At 38.9% G+C, this 19,742-nt stretch overlaps 3 protein-coding genes across 3 annotated transcripts; all 3 read right to left on the reverse strand.

The window, feature by feature from the left end:
- Nucleotides 1-1,239: 1,239 nt before the first annotated feature.
- On the reverse strand, nt 1,240-9,972 carry hspa4b (heat shock protein 4b). Its single transcript, XM_067599012.1, has 19 exons — nt 9,660-9,972; nt 8,984-9,041; nt 8,463-8,603; nt 7,821-7,943; nt 7,398-7,497; nt 6,436-6,569; nt 6,084-6,328; nt 5,896-5,972; nt 5,637-5,788; nt 5,314-5,420; nt 5,077-5,210; nt 4,594-4,778; nt 4,369-4,464; nt 3,870-4,025; nt 3,627-3,752; nt 3,394-3,501; nt 3,184-3,303; nt 2,866-3,027; nt 1,240-1,789 (listed from the first exon to the last, which is right to left on the reverse strand). Exons 1-19 carry the CDS (start codon nt 9,764-9,766, stop codon nt 1,583-1,585), a joined length of 2,538 nt encoding a protein of 845 aa, XP_067455113.1. The 5' UTR covers nt 9,767-9,972; the 3' UTR covers nt 1,240-1,582.
- A 2,315-nt stretch (nt 9,973-12,287) lies between these two features.
- On the reverse strand, nt 12,288-15,327 carry uqcrq (ubiquinol-cytochrome c reductase, complex III subunit VII). Its single transcript, XM_067599019.1, has 3 exons — nt 15,202-15,327; nt 13,618-13,789; nt 12,288-12,471 (listed from the first exon to the last, which is right to left on the reverse strand). Exons 1-3 carry the CDS (start codon nt 15,310-15,312, stop codon nt 12,377-12,379), a joined length of 378 nt encoding a protein of 125 aa, XP_067455120.1. The 5' UTR covers nt 15,313-15,327; the 3' UTR covers nt 12,288-12,376.
- An 860-nt stretch (nt 15,328-16,187) lies between these two features.
- gdf9 (growth differentiation factor 9) lies at nt 16,188-19,388 on the reverse strand. Its single transcript, XM_067599018.1, has 2 exons — nt 18,922-19,388; nt 16,188-17,931 (listed from the first exon to the last, which is right to left on the reverse strand). Exons 1-2 carry the CDS (start codon nt 19,286-19,288, stop codon nt 17,006-17,008), a joined length of 1,293 nt encoding a protein of 430 aa, XP_067455119.1. The 5' UTR covers nt 19,289-19,388; the 3' UTR covers nt 16,188-17,005.
- Nucleotides 19,389-19,742: the final 354 nt, after the last annotated feature.

Here is a 19,742-nt window from a genome sequence, read left to right on the forward strand (position 1 = left end):
ATAAATAAATAAATAACAATAAGGCATTACATTAAAGGGAAAACAACACAAATATTGACGGGAAAGGTGCAGGCTGATGACAATTAACTATTACATCCGCCCTTTCACTACTAGGTTTAGGCTTAACAAAAACAAAACTGAAACAAAAACAAAAGCTCCAAACATTTCATACACAATGATGAGCATACCTCAGTTTTATATTTGTGGTAATTTGAAGCATTTGCGTTGAAAATGGTTCACTCTTTGGAAGCATTTGATAGTCAAAACATCTGGCGACATCTGCTGGGCAACTGTAAGGATTCAGGGCAAGACGTCATGAAACCGGCAAACTATGTCATCTGTTTGATGTTTTCTGTCATATTTCATTTGTTAATATGGCTTATAGTAACCCTAGTTAACCATAATAACTACTTTTATAAAAGCTTTGATGAATTGGGATGAATCCTACCTGACAGTCATGACAGTGATCTTGAAGGCTGAAATCAAGTGATCTCATGAACCAGACACTCAATGTCGAGTTTTCCATAATTATGATGTGATCTCCAGAAAATGTAAGTCGTTATAACTGTTCGTTATTTATCAGAAGGAGGGGACCTCGTTTTTTTTTTTTTTTTTTTGTTTTCTTTTTTATCTTGACCCTCTGCGTGGCCACAAATATTTTTCCTTGAGCCTCCCTGAGTGACTGGAGGGAAATGTATGACCCTCCCTCCACCATAAATTACCATATTTTATTATATTCACACCAAAGGTAGGTAGTATTGGAGATAATAAAAAGCAAAGGCTGACCTTTTCCAACCATTACGTCTAATAGCGAACTGTGACTCTTAAACCTTGGTCCTCTGACCCCTCTTCTCTCGTCGGGGAAAAAGCAAACTACCAAGTGTCCTCATGACACTTAAGTTATGCCAGCCCAGCCACTCCCTTCCCTCTGATAAACAGTCTCTTATATTATAGGGATATTGTTTCTCTACACTGCATGTAATTCTGGTTGAGAATGCCAAACCTCTTTTTTTTAAATCTGTATTTTTGCCCTAAAACAGTAGTTTAGTCTAAAAAAAAAGTATTAGAATCATCTCTGAAAGAACTTCATGTGTATGTATGTATTTGTTTGGTATCATGAAATGTATTTTCCTCTTCATGTAAACCCCCCATTTTACAGGAATATGACTGGATATGACCATGACTCAACAGTAGCTAAGTCTTAGGTTTCTTTGACCAAAGCAAGAAAAATGGTACAAATGATTTTCAATAACTTTATTAAAACCATATTGTGACACAGACCAGAACACTTACAGGGCACACAACAGAAATAAATACCATCATGTGTACAGCGCTCAATGTCAAACAGGCTTATTGCGGCTGGCTTTTGATTTATGTCATCCAGAAAGAGAGATGCATGCTATGTCATCAGACAGAGATACCACCAGGAGCTGGGCTCAGTGTGCTAATCACCCTGCCTGCTTTTGACTGTGGAGTGCAGTTCCTGAAACACTTCACCTGCTCTGATATACACCCAGGCTGCATCTCAATCTGAAGCAACCGGCTCCCCGTTTAGCTCTGCTTAGGGAAGCGTCAGGCTGCTTTAGTCAAGGTCCATGTCAGGCTTGTTTTCTGTAGTTTCTGAGGTGGGGTTGCCTGTGCTCTCGGTCGTTCCCTTGTCAGCAGCATCTTCCTGGGCTTTCTCCTGTCCGTTGACAGGCCCGTTCTGCTCTGCGGGTGTTTCCTCCTTGGGAAGCTCTACCTTGGGCTTGGGCTTGGTCACAATGGGGTTACAAGCAGAGAACAGCTCCTGGAAAATTATACCAAGAACACAATGTGAAGTTGATTGAAAGCTATCTGTTGTTTAGGGGATGGATCGCTTGGTCAACTGGACGAGTAAAAGTAGAAATGACCGAATGACCATGTTTCCCTAACAAATGTATGAATTTTGACAATTTCAATAACCAGAAATCCTAAAATATGAAGACCCCTAATCTTTCTCTATAACAAGCTGGTAGATGTATATGTGTAGTTGGTTTTACTTCATTCTTAGATTTAATTTCACACCTTTGTTTTGGCTGTACGTGGCTGACTTCCTACAAGTTAACACAACACCAATTTAACAAAGTTATAATTTGAATTTATCAGGAAAATCTAGTATCTAAGTGAGATGGGAGGTCTCTGTTGTGACCTCTAAAGATGTTCTGATACCATTTTTTCCTTCCAAATACCATTGTGTTAAAAAAAAAAAAAATTAACAGCTGTATACTACTAACCCTGTACAGATACGATATGATTTCTATCTTTCACATGATGCATCTTCAATTGCTTGATAAGATTGCTGGTGTTGAAATTGGCAACAATAGTGTCACCCCTCGAAACTAAAACCTTGCATACTGTACATGTTGCCTTTTTACTGGTGGGACTTTCCAGTGTAAAATATTCACAAATTGCTGACGGCTAACGTTACGCTATTTACGGGAGATCAATTCTTCTTCATCACTCTAAAACAGTCGTTGCCAGTGGCTGCACAGTACAGATAACTGTGTAGGCTGATGTTTCAGAGCAGCGAAGAATAATTGTTTTCCGGGAAGAACGCTGTTTTATGCAGGTGTGAAACTACTTTAAAGTTTATTAATAAATTACGTGGTATCAGATCAGTGCATAGAATCGCGTACTCGCCAATATCCAATCCAGTATTTTAGGTAGTATCGGAGGCACTTCCGATACCGGTATCAGAACAACTCCAGCGACTTCACCTCATGATTAAGACTGATACGATTGTTTTACATTAAAATCTTCTCTTGAGCAACCTGCATATACAAGACTCTCTAGTCTCAGTGCTCTGGTGTGATGATGATGATGATGTCATGAGTAAACACTCACCCTTGTTTTTGCTTTAATGTCTTTGACTTTGACAGAGGGATCCACTGTCAAGCTCTGTTTGCTCTGCTGGTTCATGGCACTGTTCATCCAGATCATTGTATCGTTGGTCTGTTTATCCACTTTGGTGACATCTGCCTCATCCAAATGATCGTACTGCTCCTCCTGGAAAACAGAGAGAAATAACAATATTAGTGTTGAATAATGACAATTAATCTTTATAATAATCCACAAATTTGGAGATACATAAATGAATGAAGACAAAGAAAATAAATAATAAAATGCCAATATTCTACTTTAAACAAGATTTTTTTGTTGTACCTTCATTTTGAACGCTTCAACAAATTTCATGTACTGCTGGATTTGTTTTCCCAACTCCTCAAATGCTTTAGGTCTCTCTTCAGCCTCTGTATACCTCTCCTGGATGGGCTGGCCAAGTTTCTGCAGAGTACGATCAGTTGAAAACAATTAAATATAAATGCCAGCCAATTAACGGAGGGGGACAAAATGAATCATCCTAACAATAATTACCTTTAACTCTGCCAGTCTGTCAATGTACACCTGTTTGGGTTGGTCCTCTCCATCTTCATACAGCCAGTTTTCAGTATCCTCCAGCTTTAATGACAAGGTATCTCTTTCCTGAAAATAAAAAAACGTAAAAACACAAAAGCAAATCTGTTATAAAATGATCATATGGCATTAAAAGAACCAACTTTGACCTCAATTCTTCCTTTGCAAGTGGTTGACATTGATTGTTTACTCACAGATTCACTGACAAACTTCTCCAGCATCCCGTGGAGTTTGTCCCTCATGTCGTACACATACTCTTCTACATTATTCTTGGCGTCATTCCTCTCCTTCTCCAGCTTGTCCTGCATGATCATCTTACCCTGAGGAGAAATCAAACAGCAACTGTAACTTACTAAAACACCTCAAAATAGATCAAGCAATTAAAGATGACAGATGGATGGTTTTATTAATATGTGTATATGTAGGAGGCTTGTTACCTCATTTTCTACAAAAAGATTGAGCATGTCATCTGCTAGCTGCCACTGTGGACTGTTTTCAATCGGAAGCTCCAGGACTTTTGTTTTGACTTTGGGCTTTTTGGCTTGTGGAGGTTGGTCGGACTTCTTCTCGCCTTTGTTCTCCTCTGTGGTGGTCTGAACAGGTAGGATAATGGGCATTAAGATTCAAAACATGATTCACAAATGAATTCAACATAGCAGAAAGAAATCCAGAGATAGACTAGTGACACTTCGTGTAATGCGGATGACTGCTATGAAATCCAGTGACCAAAATGTAAAATTAATAAAGAAAAGCTATGACTTACAAGTTTATTAGAACATCTGTACAATCTAATGTATTCTAATGCAAAAGCCCTGCAATAAAACGTTTGTTGACAGTGTTTCAGTGTTGTCTGAACAGACTAATACACAGGTAACTCTGTATTTACTTCACACAAAAAGTGAACACTATTTCCAAGAAGATGGTAAAGCATCGTACCTCCATCTCTTCATTCTCACGTGGCGTCTTCTCTTCTGCTTCTTTCTGACCATCTCCCTGACCCTGCTGCTCCTCCTGGTCGGTTTGCATCTTGTTCTGCAGAAGAGTAAATAAAAACCAGTCATGTTTTCGTCTCAAACAGTAGTACATATACTAATCCACTTGTTGCTCAGTGTAAAATGACACTTTATGGTGACAAATCAGACACTTATTTGGCTGTAGTACCTCCCCCTCCTTGTCATTGGTCTGTTCTGTTTCCATGGGTTCCTCTGTCTCATCAGACTTCTGCACTTCAACCAGGGAGGCGCTGGACACACTGAAGATACCATGGATGTTCACTCGCACCTTGACTTTCACCTTGGAGCTCTCCCCAGATGCCTGCGGGACAACCTTCTGGATCAGGAACTGACCTGTAGGGAAGAAACAAAAAACACAAAGTTATGACCAAAATCAAGTAAGCACAACAGCCATTAGGCCTCTCATGATGCCATAATTATTTGCAGGTGAAGTCAGTAATTCGTTTCGCTCATGTTAATCAATCCAGAAGCTGTTACAATGAATACTGGACTTGCACAATGCAGTATGTGGATCCCAATGTCATTCTGTGTCCGCTGGATGTTTAGGTAAGAAATTGTTTGCCAAGAGTTTAGCTTCGTTTCTGTGAGTTTGTGTTGGAAACAATCACTTAAGCAGTTTTAAGTTTCTTACCAATAGTGGGATCAGGGTAGGGAAGCTCATTTGGGCAATTGTAGTAGGCCTCCAAAGAGAAAGGCTCTCTCCGGTAGAAGGTCAACACTTTGGAGAAAGGTGCTGCGTGGCCCATGGGAAATACCTCACAATCACTATAACAAACAAATATTACATAATAATTATTACATTCAATAATAAAAAGAACAGAAACAGTAAAAAAAAATAAAAGAGATGATCAAAAAACTTCTTTTTTACCTCACACCTTCCTCGGCAGCAGAATGCCACTTCAAGGAGATGGGGTATGGAACGATATCTGTGATGGAGAATTCACGCACTTTGAAGGCAGGTGACAGTATGGCGCACTGTGGAGACACAACAAGTGTTTTTTTTTTTTTTACACATTGTAATGAATGATAGAAATGTTAACTCAACAGTCAAAGACATCACTAACATTATTCTCAAACATCAACAGATACTTGTTCAAGCCTGAAGCTTTGCCGCTGCTGATAAGTGACACTTTTCTGGTGAGCAATGGGATGGGTGGAGACCAGCTTTACAAACACTGAAGAATGATATACCTGCAAAGCACATCCTCTGGCCACTGCTTCGTCAGCATTCAGCGTGGTGCTCAATTCCTTCCCGAAGAATTTGCTGATTCTCTCTTTGACCGCTGGGATCCTGGAGGCTCCACCCACTATCTCTACTGCATAGATGTCTTCCTTTTTCAGTTCTTATGGAACAAAAAGACAATTTCATTACAGCATACATTTGTAACTTACATAAATTATGTTCCTGTATTAAAAAGGAAGTAAATCAAATATTAGAATTAATACTCACTGGTGTGTTCCAGCAGACTCTGCAGTGGAGCCTCGACTCTTGCCAAAATATCAGTGCACATCTCTTCAAAGTGAGCCCTTGTGAAAGAGAAAAAGTAGACTTAAACTTTAAATGTCCATCTCAAAGTAAGACACAGCAGATATAAACCATGAACACTAAAAGCAATAAATGACTTCTTGTTGGCCCACCTGTTCAGCTTTCCAGAGACGTCAATATCATTCATGAAGCACTCGATGTTGAGCGGCAGGTCAGAGGAGTTTGCACTCATCAGTTTTTTCAGTTTTTCACACTCCTGGTAGAGCCTGACCAGAGCCCGGGGCTTGGACATGACATCAAGCTTGTACTTCTTGCCAAATTCCTCGCAGAAATGCTTGACCAGTACCTCATCAAAGTCCTTCCCTCCCAACTCAGGGTCACAGGCTGTAGCAAGGACCTGAGAGACGGGGAGAAGAGGCCAAGAGATAGTTATAGGAATAAAACAAAGCCTGTCATAGCTCAGATAAAAGAATCTACAGTATGTTTTTGACGCTGACTACACACCTTGAGTTTGCCCTTGTTAAAGGCACACACTGATGTCTGGAATCCAGAATGGCCCAAGTCCACAAACACCACATTCCTGGCCTTCTCCTCAGGGGGAGGAAGATCCTGCTTATAGATCCCATATGCTAACGCCACTGTAAGGAAAAGTGTTTGACTATTAATGAAGTGAACAAGTACTGAAATCAAAGCCAAAGTGTGTATTTTATGAGTACTGTTGGCCTCAGGGGCAGCTACAGTCAGTACACCAATAGGCCTTTTTCACAGAAAACATCTTGACGTGTCATAGTAGGAAAATCACAGGTGTGAATAATACAATTAATAATGGCTGAATTCCAAGTAGCTTTGCTAGATGTGTATTACTAAAGAGAAGATATCTGAGCCTTTCTTACCTTAATGTCCACCTTCATCAGAAACTGTAACTATAAATCAACCTTTACTGTGTCCCACATCCATACCAGATGCTAATTCTAGGCAGGTTTTGAATATGCTGTGTGTTCACAAAGGTGTTTTTGGTGTACACGCTTGTCCCTATTGTGACAATATTGTTTATTAGTTTATTTAAAAAATGAAATTAAACATAAATGGTGTTAAAACTGCTCTGGAAATACATCAGAAAACAGTTGGATTTGGAAAAACATTTTGCTGTCTCTGTAAAGTTTATTTGGCGGTGGTATTCTAAAGTCACAGTTTGATATACAACGGGGCACATATTGCATTATTTCCTGTTAGTAAAACAGTAACGTATGTTGACATTTTGTATACCAACTGCAAAAAACAGTATACTGTACAGATGAGTATGTCATATGGATTTGGGACACAACTTTTAATGGATCTGAGCTGTTAATGTTATTAGTAACACCTGTGTTTTACCTATTATGTCAAGTCAAAAGGTCTGCTGTGAAAAAGGCCTATTAGTGCATATTGCTAATGTTATTCTTGCCTAATAACACCCTTGTACAGACCTGCAGTTGTCTCATTCATGAGCCTCAGGCAGTTGAGTCCAGCAATCTGTGCAGCATCTACTACTGATCTCCTCTCAGCATCAGTAAAGTAGCAGGGAACCTGGTTACAGTAAAAGAGCACATGAAGAGATTCATGTGTAATCTTAAAGGCCCTGCACACTCACACAGGTTTTCACAGGCTTAAGTTGGGTGTAACCATGCAACTATCATTATATCACCAAACATAATGATAACAGGTCTAAACAGGCAAACAAGAGATAAGTGAGAACACCTGTGTGGGTGGAGCGTGTGTTTGTGTGTGTGTTTTTTTTGGGTTGGGGGGTGTGTGCAGCTTTTATATGCTCCCAAAAACAAACTCTGCACATCGTGTACAAAGACAACATTAAAAAAAAAAAAAACTGTACGGTACAATGTGATACTTACAGAGACAACACAGTCAGCCACAGGCTTCTTCAGTGCATTTTCTGCTGTCTCCTTCAGCTTGGTCAGCAGCATGGCAGTGACCTGTTCAATGCTGAACACCTTCTCCTCCTCCATGTACATAACCTTTAGGAACAGTCAAATTATAAAACAATTACTGCTGCTCCGGATGTCTGTTTACAACTGCTGCCAATATAACAACTATCTATCTCAACCTTTGGACAAATAAGACAAATTATTTCACTTTCAAATCTAACAATAAGTCATGTTTCCAAACATGCACACGTTGACTTTTTGCTTCATGTAATAATACCTGAAACATGTTTTTCAGTGCCAACATCTCTCACTCAGTTGTTATCATAAAGGCTATGTTTCAAATTGTATATTGTAGTTTAGGTTGTAATGAGACAGACAGACATTTTACAACCCCAAAAAGTACAGACGTGCTGCGTCACAGGTGCAATAAAATGTTGTTCATCTACAAGCTTTTAGTGCTTGTTGGATTTTAAACTTTGGTTTAAAACTGCATTTAAAAGCACTTGACATGTCACAGAAGGCTCATGTACACACGCAATGTGTTTGGGTTACTACAATCTAAACATAACAGATGTAACGATGAGTGAATGTTTCTCATTCCTCTCTCACCTTTATACCAGTTGTTCCCACAGGCATTTGTGCAATATCATAGACCAGACTGGATTTGACACGCTGCACGTATGGATCTGAAAACGCCCTGCCATGAAACCGCTTGAACCCTTGGACTGTGTTCTTGCAGTTTGTGACGACCTGTTTCACAGAAGGAAAAAAAAAAAAGAATCAAATGACTGCACACGAGTTAACTGAGGTCAAAACTCCAGCAATACTTCTAATAAATAGAACAACGCGCTTCAGCTTGTGGCCTTCATCAGGGTCAGCCAGGCCACAAGCGGAAACACTGGTCTAACAATAAAATTGTTCTATATACTATAAGTGTTGCTGGAGTGTTGACCTCTTTAGACTTGTTTCCCTTCTCCATGCACCATGGAAGTAGGTGATGTTGTGCCAGAAACCCCTACCCCCTTCATGACGTGAAAGCATGTTGTTTTGATGCAGGCTGCACCCACAACAAACATCGTGCTTGGTCATACCCTCCTCTTTTGTTTGGCAGATCATGTTTTCGCACTTACCTGGCTTTTTGCAGCTGCACCAATGGATCGATTTCTTGGTCCAAAAGAAACACATGCTCTAAAAATAGAAAAGAGAATTCAGTTATTGCATCTGTCATTTAAAAACAAACTGTTCAGTTAATGTAAGAAATTGGTAATTAATAGTGATGATGGCGATTTCATGAGCTGGTTGTTTTTGATGTTGCTATATTTGAATGCAAATATCTGTTATATGTCCATCTGTCGTTTCTTTTAATGGACCAAGAAGCTAAATATGAAGTACAATGAACTGATGAAGCCGTTTTGACAGCCAGGATCCGGCCTCCTCCCATCATGCGCTCATTCATGCCTGCAGTATAAAATTAATATCCATCAGCTGACTGAGCAGGTCGATTATCAGAGTCTGTAGATTATCTCCACAGTCTTATTGTAGTTGGACAGCCTAAAGAAGCGTTTCATTACGTTAGGTGGCACCGGGATTTCTTTCAACTCACAATGGTTTCGTCTCAGCTAGCATTAGCTTTAGCACTCACATGCCGTTTCCTGTTGTGAAATCCGCTAGCTAGCATGCTAACTAGCTAGGTAGCCCTCAATATCAGGATGAACAGAAGTGGGTTCATTTACACTCCCGACTTGTTATCACCGTAGGTTATTCAACACAAAATGATAGAGAAATATTGTGGTTAGTCGTACTTACGGTGTACACCGGTCGCTGTATTCATTAGCGACAGTTTCAATCCCTCCGGCTCTGGCTACTGCTACATAGCAGTTCATGAACCCGACGTCAAATCCGACAACTGACATCTTCACTGGCTGACTTGAACAACGTTGAGTGCGGTGACTACAGGGAAGAACAGGAAAACAGCTTTGAGCTCAGAGTGACAGCGGCAACTACGGTGGGCTTCAGTCAGCGGACGGTGATCCACCCTTGTTCTTGTTCCATGAAGCTGAGCAGCGGCAGCATGCGGTGCGGTAACGCCGGCTGATGCGTGTCTATCCCGCCGACCAATAGCGTCCGACTGCGGAGACGCTGATGCGCCCCCCAGCGGCCAGGAAAGTCCGACATGTTGCTGTAGCATATCCAGTTTTAAATGACACACAAAAGAAGTTAAGTCTTTGTTAAATTCACATTATTTTGATCTAAGCTGTGCCTTCTGTGTCTCAGTCATACCGAGACTGCTGTCCATCGGCTCTGGAAATGTTTACAAACCCATAAATTGATTTATCTCGGATTATATTATCCGTAACTCCGAGCAGTGGTGGAAGAAGTATTCAGATCCTTTACTTAAGTAAAAGTACCAATACAGCAATGTAAAAATACTCCATTACAAGTAAAAGTCCTGCATGAAAAATACAACTGAAGTAAAAGTACATAAGTATTAGCAGCTTGATGTAGTTAAAGTATTGCACTAAAAGTAGTGGTTTGGTCCTCTGACTGATATATCTACTACTATTCAACTACTTTATATACACTTGGATAGTTTAGTCCAGTGGTTTCCAACCTAGGGGTCAGGCCCCTCCAAAGGGTCACCAGATAAATCTGAGGGGTCGTGAGATGATTAATGGGAGAAGAAAGAAGAAAAGACAAAGTCCTAATACACAAATCTGTTTTCAGTTTTATTGAAATAAAACCATGTGAGAAGTTTAGAGGGAAAAATCACTATTTGGTGGAGCTATTCACGACTCATAGACATCTGAAATGTGACCCCGACTACACACTACTTTATGTAAGACGTCAAAAGCCAAAAAGGTTGGAAACCACTGGTTTCATGTTTAACAATGTGTTGTATTTTAAAAGCTTGTTATATTATCCATTGTGTCAAATCTTCATCTGAAAAGTAACTAAAGCTGTCAAATAAATGTAGTGGAGTAGAAAGAATAATATTTTCTTCTGAAATGTAGTGGAGTGGAAGTATAAAGTAGCAAAAAATGGAAATATTCAAGTACAAGTACCTCAAAATTGTACCTAAGTACAATACTTGAGTAAATGTACTTAGTTACTTTCCACCACTGACTTTGAGCCTCTACTGGAAAATGTTTTTTTTTTTTTGTTTTTTAAGATCAACACAACATAAGAGAGTATTTTTCTACTCAATCTCATAATTTTTTGCAAAAAAAGCACAAGCTATTAAAACTGAGACTGTGCTTCCAATTTAATGTTTTCACTTAACTGACTTTCTACTTCCTTATGTTGACCCCCTGCTTTATTTTTTGTTTGTTTACTTATAATTTGTTTAAATTGAATTGTTATTGATTTGTATTATTGTATTAAAAGAATAGAGAAAAAATGATATACATACATCATTTTTTTCATCTTAAGTCTGTTTCCTTTATGTTGTGTGTTCTATGTTATTAATATTGAAGCAATTTGAGTTTCACTATAAATGAAAATTGTAGTACAAATCAAATGTATTATTATGACTTGAAAGGCATCAAACCCCTCATTTACTTTTAGGATTGATTTTATAAATTATTTTTAATCACCTAAATGTGTAACAGACAAGAAACTCTGAAATTACCTCAGTATTTATTATTTTTAAATGAGAGAAGGGGGCTGCTCTGGATGATAATTTGTCAGATTATCTGAGTTCATAACAGGTTGGCAATGTTGTGCTCATGTATCACGCCCCACTATATCTGTCTGTATATCATCTTAGACCCCAACTTGAAATGTAGATGTGTTCAACTGCTATTAATAAAGTATTATAAAAATAAATTTTAAAAAAACCTCCCCAATCTCCAGTAGCCTGTCAGTATAAAAACACATGACCCCACTACCACATACAAACTGCTTTATCACTTTCCTTTCTAATGTCTTGAAACTGCTTTACCCTTCACGTAAAATACACAATATCAAGCTATCAATACAATATTAGTTGTACTATTGATTAATCTGTCCCTTATTTTTTTAAAGTCCTTTTGATTTTAGTCTATAATGTGTCAAAAATCATGATCAGAGGTGGTGGTCTTGTGTTTTGTTTTGTTTGACCTACTGTCCAAACCAACAATACTTTTACAAAAGCGTAAAAAAAAAAACATCTATTCCTGTAGAAAATGGTGAATATTTGGCATTGTGGTTTGATAAATATCAAAAATAAAATGAAACAGCAATTAATTTTCTATCAATCGACTAATTAATTCCCAACTAATTATTTACAGCACTAATTGTATATTAAAGCTTGTAAATCTAGCATAGTTTTGACAAATACTTCACATAACAAACATAAATTCTGACACTCAGACTTTCAGTATCCACACACCAGAGTGAAAGTACCTTCACAGGTTTACCAAGAGCAGATGGCTGAATTAATTCAGTCAGGACTGATTTCACATAAATATTTTACATCTTTATTGGTGAAACATATAGAGCTGGAATTAACAACAGAGGGAAGCTTTCAGAAAGCTGGCAGGAGTTTATTCATCGCCCTCATAGTCAGAAGGATTCTTCCTCTTGCCCTGCATGTAGGTGTTGTTGCCCCAGCTGTATGTCAAATACATGAGAGTCATTGCTGCAGGAGGAAGATCATAAAACAAAATTAGCACCAGGACGTATCCTGATAAAACAATGACTATAAACCACATCTTTCAAATGTACTTAAAACCATTTCTTCTACATGTTGAACTGGAAGGAATCTCTGTTTTGACAGATTTACACACACAAAAAAAGAAAATAATGTCATGTAAAAAAAACAAAAAAAAACAAACAGTCAATTCAAAATGAGATTTTGGTTGCATTAGCCCATTTATGCAAGGTCAGCTGTATTTGCTCTACTAATCTTACTTTCAAAACAACAAAATTAAAGCAACTTCTCTTTCATAAATTAAAAAAGGGTCCGTTTTTTAAAAATTGTTAATTTTGAAGAATCTTTGAAATCAGTCTGTAAAACTTGGTTTGTGAGCACATGGCATCAAAATTTGTCAGATCTTTCTACCATCCACTGTGACTTGTCCTTCAACTAAAATAGAAGCTGGGGTCAAAGCAGGTAACATGTGTCATATGACTGGACACCAGCCAAACTCAACACCCAAACACTCATAATGATGAATGTAGGAATTTAGGTGAGCAGACAACCAAAACTTATACCAGATAAAACTGAGTAGGACAATAAATCCATGTCAGATTTCCTTTTGAAAGCTATGAAGAACTTAGCGCTTCACATTTGTAAAGTGAACAATGGGTGAGAGCTCTACATTTTATTATTAGGCACAAACTTAAATGTTGTTCAGAAAACAAAGTGTAAAGTTAGTGAACTCCAGTGTGGAAACATGGCCGTTGACAACGGGCCTTTGCAATGTTGCAACTGAATATACGTAGAGGACTGCTTTTTGGGAATTTTGTATTTTGATGCATGTATGAATCTAATGAACATTTCCCAATATTACAATACAGAATTAAATATACAGTAATCTACTGTGGTTTGGATTGTGCCTCACTTGTGCGTCACTTTGGACAAAACGTCTGTCAGATTAATACGTTAAATGATACAAAATTCTGTCCATACCTATCCAAGAACAGGAATTATTTCTGCTAGTCTATGAGTACAATCCCATTTTTAGCTGCAAAATGTGAGCCAAGATAAAATAATAACTTCCGATGAATCTGTCAAGAGATCAGCTGTAAATGTAAAAACTGGCATATAAAAGCAAAAACTCACGGGGGGCAACTTTGAAGAAAGAAGCTGTGATCCTTCTCCACACGTTGGGGATTCCCTTGGAGAAGTAGCTGGGGAAAGCCCTCTGCTCAAAGGGGGATATACTGTATGTGATCACATGCCTGACCTTGGCCAAGTTTCCAAAGTGGAAGCCCATGTTCACCAGAGAGCTGATCTGAAATGACAATAAAAAAAAGTAAATATACTGGTGCCACTTGCAGGTGAAAAAAAACAAAACAACAAAAAGATGTTTTGAAGATGTAGCTTATTAATGACAATTAAAAGGTTAAAACAATTACCTATCCCTCTAACATATCTGCACCTTTTCACCAGTTTCCCTGACTGCTAGCATGAACACTTGCACTAAAAATGAAGTAACGTGATGTTCATAATAGCTCAACATGGATAAACTCTGAGACAAAGACATGTTATCATGCAAGGTTATACAGGTCAGATACATTTTTGTATTTTTTGATTGCAAAATAACAGTGGTGGACAGTAATTAAGTACACTTACTCAAGTATTGTACTTAAGTACAATTTTGAGGTACTTGTACTTTGAGGCACTTTCACTTAAGTATTTCCATTTAATGCTACTTTATACTTCTACTCCACTACATTTCAGAGGGAAATATTGTACTTTCTACTCCACTACATTTATTTGACAGCTTTCGTTACTTTTAAAATGAAGATTTAACACTATGGATAATATAACAAGCTTTTAAAGTACAACACATTGTTAGAGGTGAAACCAGTGGTTTCTAACCTTTTTGGCGTCTTACAAAAAGCAGTGTGTAGTAGGGGTCACATTTCAGATGTCTGAGTTGTTAACAGCTGCTCTTAATAGTGATTTTTCCCTCTAAACTTCTCACATGGCTTCATTTCAATAAATGTTCAAATTATCCATTATTTCTCCAAAAACTGAAAACAGATTTGTGTATCAACACTTAGTTTTTTGTTTTTTCCTCTCCCATTGCTCATCTCACGACCCCTCAGATTTATCTGGTGACTCTTTGGAGGGGCCCAACCCCTAGGTTGGGAACCACTGGATTAAACTGGCAAACTGTATATAAACTATTTCAAACTAGCTCCACCTCCAGCAGCTACAACAGTAACATGCTGCTTACACACTGATGCCTCAGTATTAATAATCTAATAATGCCATATATAATAATATATCAGTCAGAGGGACCAAACTACTACTTTTACTTAAATAGGATTTTTCATGCATGACCTTTACATGTAATGAAGAATTTTTAAGTTGCTGTATTGGTACTTTTCCTTAAGTAAAGGATCTGAATACTTCTTCCACCAAATATTGACTCTTAATCGAGCACAGGACGAGCTGTGCTAGCGGAATGTTAGCATCATCCATTAGCTTTGGTAGGCTAACGCTAGCTGGCTGCTAAAGTACAAACAGAGACCTTGAGACTTCTCCTTTACTGACACGATACAGTGGTCGTTTGATCGAAAGAGGCTAAACCTAAAACACTCCTAACACAAAGACGCGGTTATATTGCACACAATCCGTTAATACCTGTAAATGGAAGCAAAACTACAACGTTAAAATCGTGACATTGAAGCTTACCGTACTGCTTCTCAACAGTTTCCTAATGGCTTCCGGTGTGCGGTGTCTTTTTTCTAGGATGGCGAGGTCATGACCCGCCCTACTCTGTTTCTGATTGGCTGATCCTGACATTCTTACCCTACTAGCCAATCAGAAACAAAGTAGGGCGGGCAATGACTTCACATCCTAGGGGGAAAAAAAGCTTCTGACGTCCTTCCTTTATGTCTAAACGTCGATTGGATGTCAACATTGAGAGCGTTATCGCCATCTAATGGACTGGAGTTTAGTCAAGCTAACAACACTAACAGGACGTTTTTGTTCTAGTTCAGAGTCCACCAAGGATTTATTGACAGAAATAAAGCTTAATATTCCTTTTGTCTAAACTACGCACAAAAATCCATAATAACTTGATCCGAGAAAAGGTAGACACCACAGAAAGCCTTTTTAGCTGCAATAGTCATGGTGACTGAGGCTTTTGAAATGCTTCACAGCTTGGCTCATATATTATACATGTGTCCGTTCATTAAGATTAGTGTAATTATCAGCAATTCCACTGTGTTTTCCTGTTTGTGCTTTCCTCAGGCCAGCAACACAGAAGAAACGGAGATGGGGGCAACACCTGCAACCATGGAGATCTACAGTATAATGCCAAAAACTAAAATCGTCAACCTAACGAAGAGCCTGAGGAACTCCTCTGAACTGATATGTACAATTGACTTGTTACGTGCTAGAGATCCAGGTACATTTCCACAACATGGTCATGACCATAAATGAAAACGTGCTTTCATCTGACCTTCAAATCCCCACAAACACAAAAGACAGTGACATATTTTAGAAAGACATCTGTACAGGGAGAGTATTGGCAGTCTACTTCTAGCAAATATCAGACATTCTTTAACCAATCTCTTCTCTTATAGGGGGCAAGAATATTTCTTGTTTCTGTAGTGCATAAACGTTTGTTGGATCAGCATTTTCAGCCAGCTGTATGCAGACAAAGACAAAATGTATGCATGCTATTTTTTTTATTTCCAATTTTTCAGAGAATATGTCTACATATTTTCATTCCTTTGATTATTCCTAAGCTGAGCACAGACACACAGTGAATTCATACAATTTGCATAAATAGACATGACATGCATTTAGTTCGCATTCAACCAGTGCAAATTCATAAGTATGCAGTTAATTCATACGAATGCAGTCACTCAGTGACCAGAAGTAATACACACACACTGAAACCTTGACAGCTTTCATTCTGGACATTAAGAAGACAGCTGCCCTTCAGACAGCTGTCGGTAATCTCCAGGAATAAAACGATATGTAAAAGGTTTGATAAGAGTTTGTGACTGCTTTTTCATCTTTTGTCCAGAACAGGGCTACTTAAAACTTGGAAATTGTGTTAAATTAAAGAATAATGACAGACCACACACCCAAAATAAGTTAACAAAAAAATAACTTAAAAAAATCATACATCACACATTTTCTTCTTCAAGTGTGTTAAATTCAATACCAACAGTAAGTTGAAGAACAGGATGCCATTGCACCCCCTCTTGTCACGCATTAAACAAAAAGGAAATAAATGTTACGTCTCCACATTATTCACTAGGATAAAATACTTTTGGATTAAGTAAACACACCTGCTCCAGATCAAACTTCTTTCATGCACAACGATTTTATAAATTCATGAAATCACTAAGCCTGGTCAGATTATCTAATACTTGGATAGAGTCCACCTGTGACCTGTGATGATTGTAGAAGAGGTTTGTGGTGATGCTCTATTCAGCTTGTAAATGACGAAAAAAAAAAGAAGACATATTTGCTAGCTGGCTTAGCGACACGTACACCTGGTGGCAACCATGTCTTCAAACTCCTTGTAGACATAAGAGCCGTCCTCTTCACAGATCATGACACTCAGCGGGCTGTAATGGGAGGGAATACACGAGGGCCTTGGCACAGAGGAGTCAAGCTTCTCATATATGATGTTTTGCACCATGGTGTGGACAGGTGAACCGTAGATGAAGCCCATGGTCCTAGGGCAGATGCCTCTGCAGTACCTGGGGTTGTATTTTGGTGGGAAGACAATCCAGTGATCCAGTTTGAGCTGGCTGAATCGCACCCTGAAATCATATAAGGCACAGTCACTTGTTGGGAATTCTGAGCTTGGGAGAAGCTCAGGCAGGTGGATATCCAGGCTTTTATCACCTCGTTTGCTCTTTGGAGATTCCCTCTTCCATCTCCTCTTGCGCCCGAACCTCTGCTGCGGTTTGAAAACCATCTGCTTATGAAATGTGTTCGCAGCGGTGGACGACCTTTGACTTGCTTTAGCGCTGACCAGTAACCTCTGATGGGCAACTTTGCTGGTGTCATTGAGATAAAGAAGCAGAGGAGGGGACCTCATGGTGAACTCCAGAGGGCCTTTACGCCCATCATCCGTGTTTTTTTGTTCCTCTGGGCAGGTGACATTGATGAGAAGGTGTATATTCTGCTTCTGAAACCTTAGGAGAGGCTGAAGAAATAAGGTGATGTCAACCTCCGCCCAGTTTCTCCTGCTCTTCCCATCTTCGCTGGCTGTGAAGTTCAGAGCATGGTGGATCCCAGGACACAACGGACATTGGTTCGAGTGCTCCTGCTCCTTGATACTCAGGTAACACACAGAGTTGACGTGGTCTAAGTTGTACAGCAGGGCCGACTTCAAAAGTTGCTCTTTTTTTCTTACTTGATCCAGTCTGTAGGAAAGATCCTGCATAAAACTCTCTGAGGGAAAGATGAGAAAACACACACAGCGCTGTGTCACCATCGTATGTCATGATATAAACATTTGTGTACTCATTATTATACTAAAAATGATTTAGCCAAACATGTCCATGTTGCATGCCTTTTTTTCAAGATGTCAAATGACCATTTGTTGAATTTGTCAAATGTGAAATAATATGTTTGCCTGCTCCAATAACTATAATTTAATAAATTATACAAAAATAAAGTTGTAGCCTATATTCTGCTTTACATAGTGCCTCGTGAAAACTAATAATTAAAGAAATTTAAAAAAAAAAAAATTCTATATATTTTCTACTTATTTAACTAACTTTGTCCAATATCAATGCAGAGAAATATAAGATATCAAAGTCATAATTCCAAATATGTTGTTCAGGCCACAGGGTCTGAAAAAAAAAAGCCTAATCTTTAATCCAACATTGATATTTTTGTCCCAGTTTGATCAACATTTAGTCAAATCTGTTACAGAGAGATAAAACAACAGCTTTTTGTTTGAGTGCTGTAGTGTTCTGCTGCATGGCACTTGATGAAATTCAGTCTGGCATCTAAACAATATTTGACCCCACTACGCTGTCAGGGATATACTTTACCTTTATTCATAAGATTCTACAAACACTAAGCTAAAACAGTACCAGACAAGAGTTTGGACACACCGTCCAATTTTCTTGAATGAGAAAGTATGTTTAAACTTTGGTCTGGTGCTGTAATTTGGCCCAAACTGATCATTTTATGGCCTTTTTGCTTCACATTTACTCTTGATGTCAACTACCAGTAGTGAATTTGTATTTCTTTTTCAGCTTTTCATGTGACTATATCTTCATGTGCCAGTGTTTCTGGGTATCACTCACTATGGCGAGGAGGAATTCATATTTTTTTTTACATTTAAGTTGCCTTCAAGTCCAAGTGCTGTGAATGTTATGTGCACTGAATTTTACTGTCAATGTGAAGTCATATTATGTTTCACTTGCTTACCTTCATTATTTTTTGCAAGACACTCATCTTGTGGCTTGATCAGTCGGAGTGTGTTGTAGATTTTATTCCCGTCCAGACTCCTCTGCACTCTGGATGACTTCTTGTAGACCTCGGTCAGATATTTCATATACCTGTGTTCAGGTTTCATCTTTTTCTTCAAGTCTGGGTTCCACCTCGACCCTCCGTGCTCTGATAGGGCTTTGAGCAGCGGGGAGAAGATGCTGCCGTACGGGTACTGGGTGAAGTCGCCCAGTGTGTGCAGCGCATTAGAGGTGGCAAGAGAGGATCTAACCAGCGGGCAGCTACAAGTGACCAGCACCAGTAACATAACATTGCGAAAATAACGAAGGACAGCTGCCATCAGCATTTGTTTTTCCAGTATAAACAATGAAACCAGTCAGCTTGTAAGAGTGAGACTCTCCGTTGAGAGCTCGAGGTCAACAGGACCACACACCTGCCGTCCCTGATCAACACGCACAGGTGTTGGCAATCAACTCTATCACTCATATTACCGTGTCAGGTAAAGAGACTGCCAGGGTTTAACTCTCAGTTTACACTGAAGAATGTATTAAATTATGTATTACAAAAAATATCCCCCCATTGAGCTATATTAAACGAATTTTGTTATTTTGGAGGTAGTTTCAAGACGTATCTGACAATCTGAAGATGTAGCATTAACGTTAGGCGATATATTTTTGCTAGGACGGGGAAGTCATGCCCCGCCCTCCTCTGCCTCTGATTGGCTGACCCTGACATTCTTACCCTAACCCTAACCAATCCCACTCCTCATGCCTAAACCTAACCAACCCAGCCAACGAAGG

This window comes from Thunnus thynnus, chromosome 9 (assembly GCF_963924715.1).
Source record: "Thunnus thynnus chromosome 9, fThuThy2.1, whole genome shotgun sequence".
Classification (NCBI taxonomy): Eukaryota; Metazoa; Chordata; class Actinopteri; order Scombriformes; family Scombridae; genus Thunnus; species Thunnus thynnus.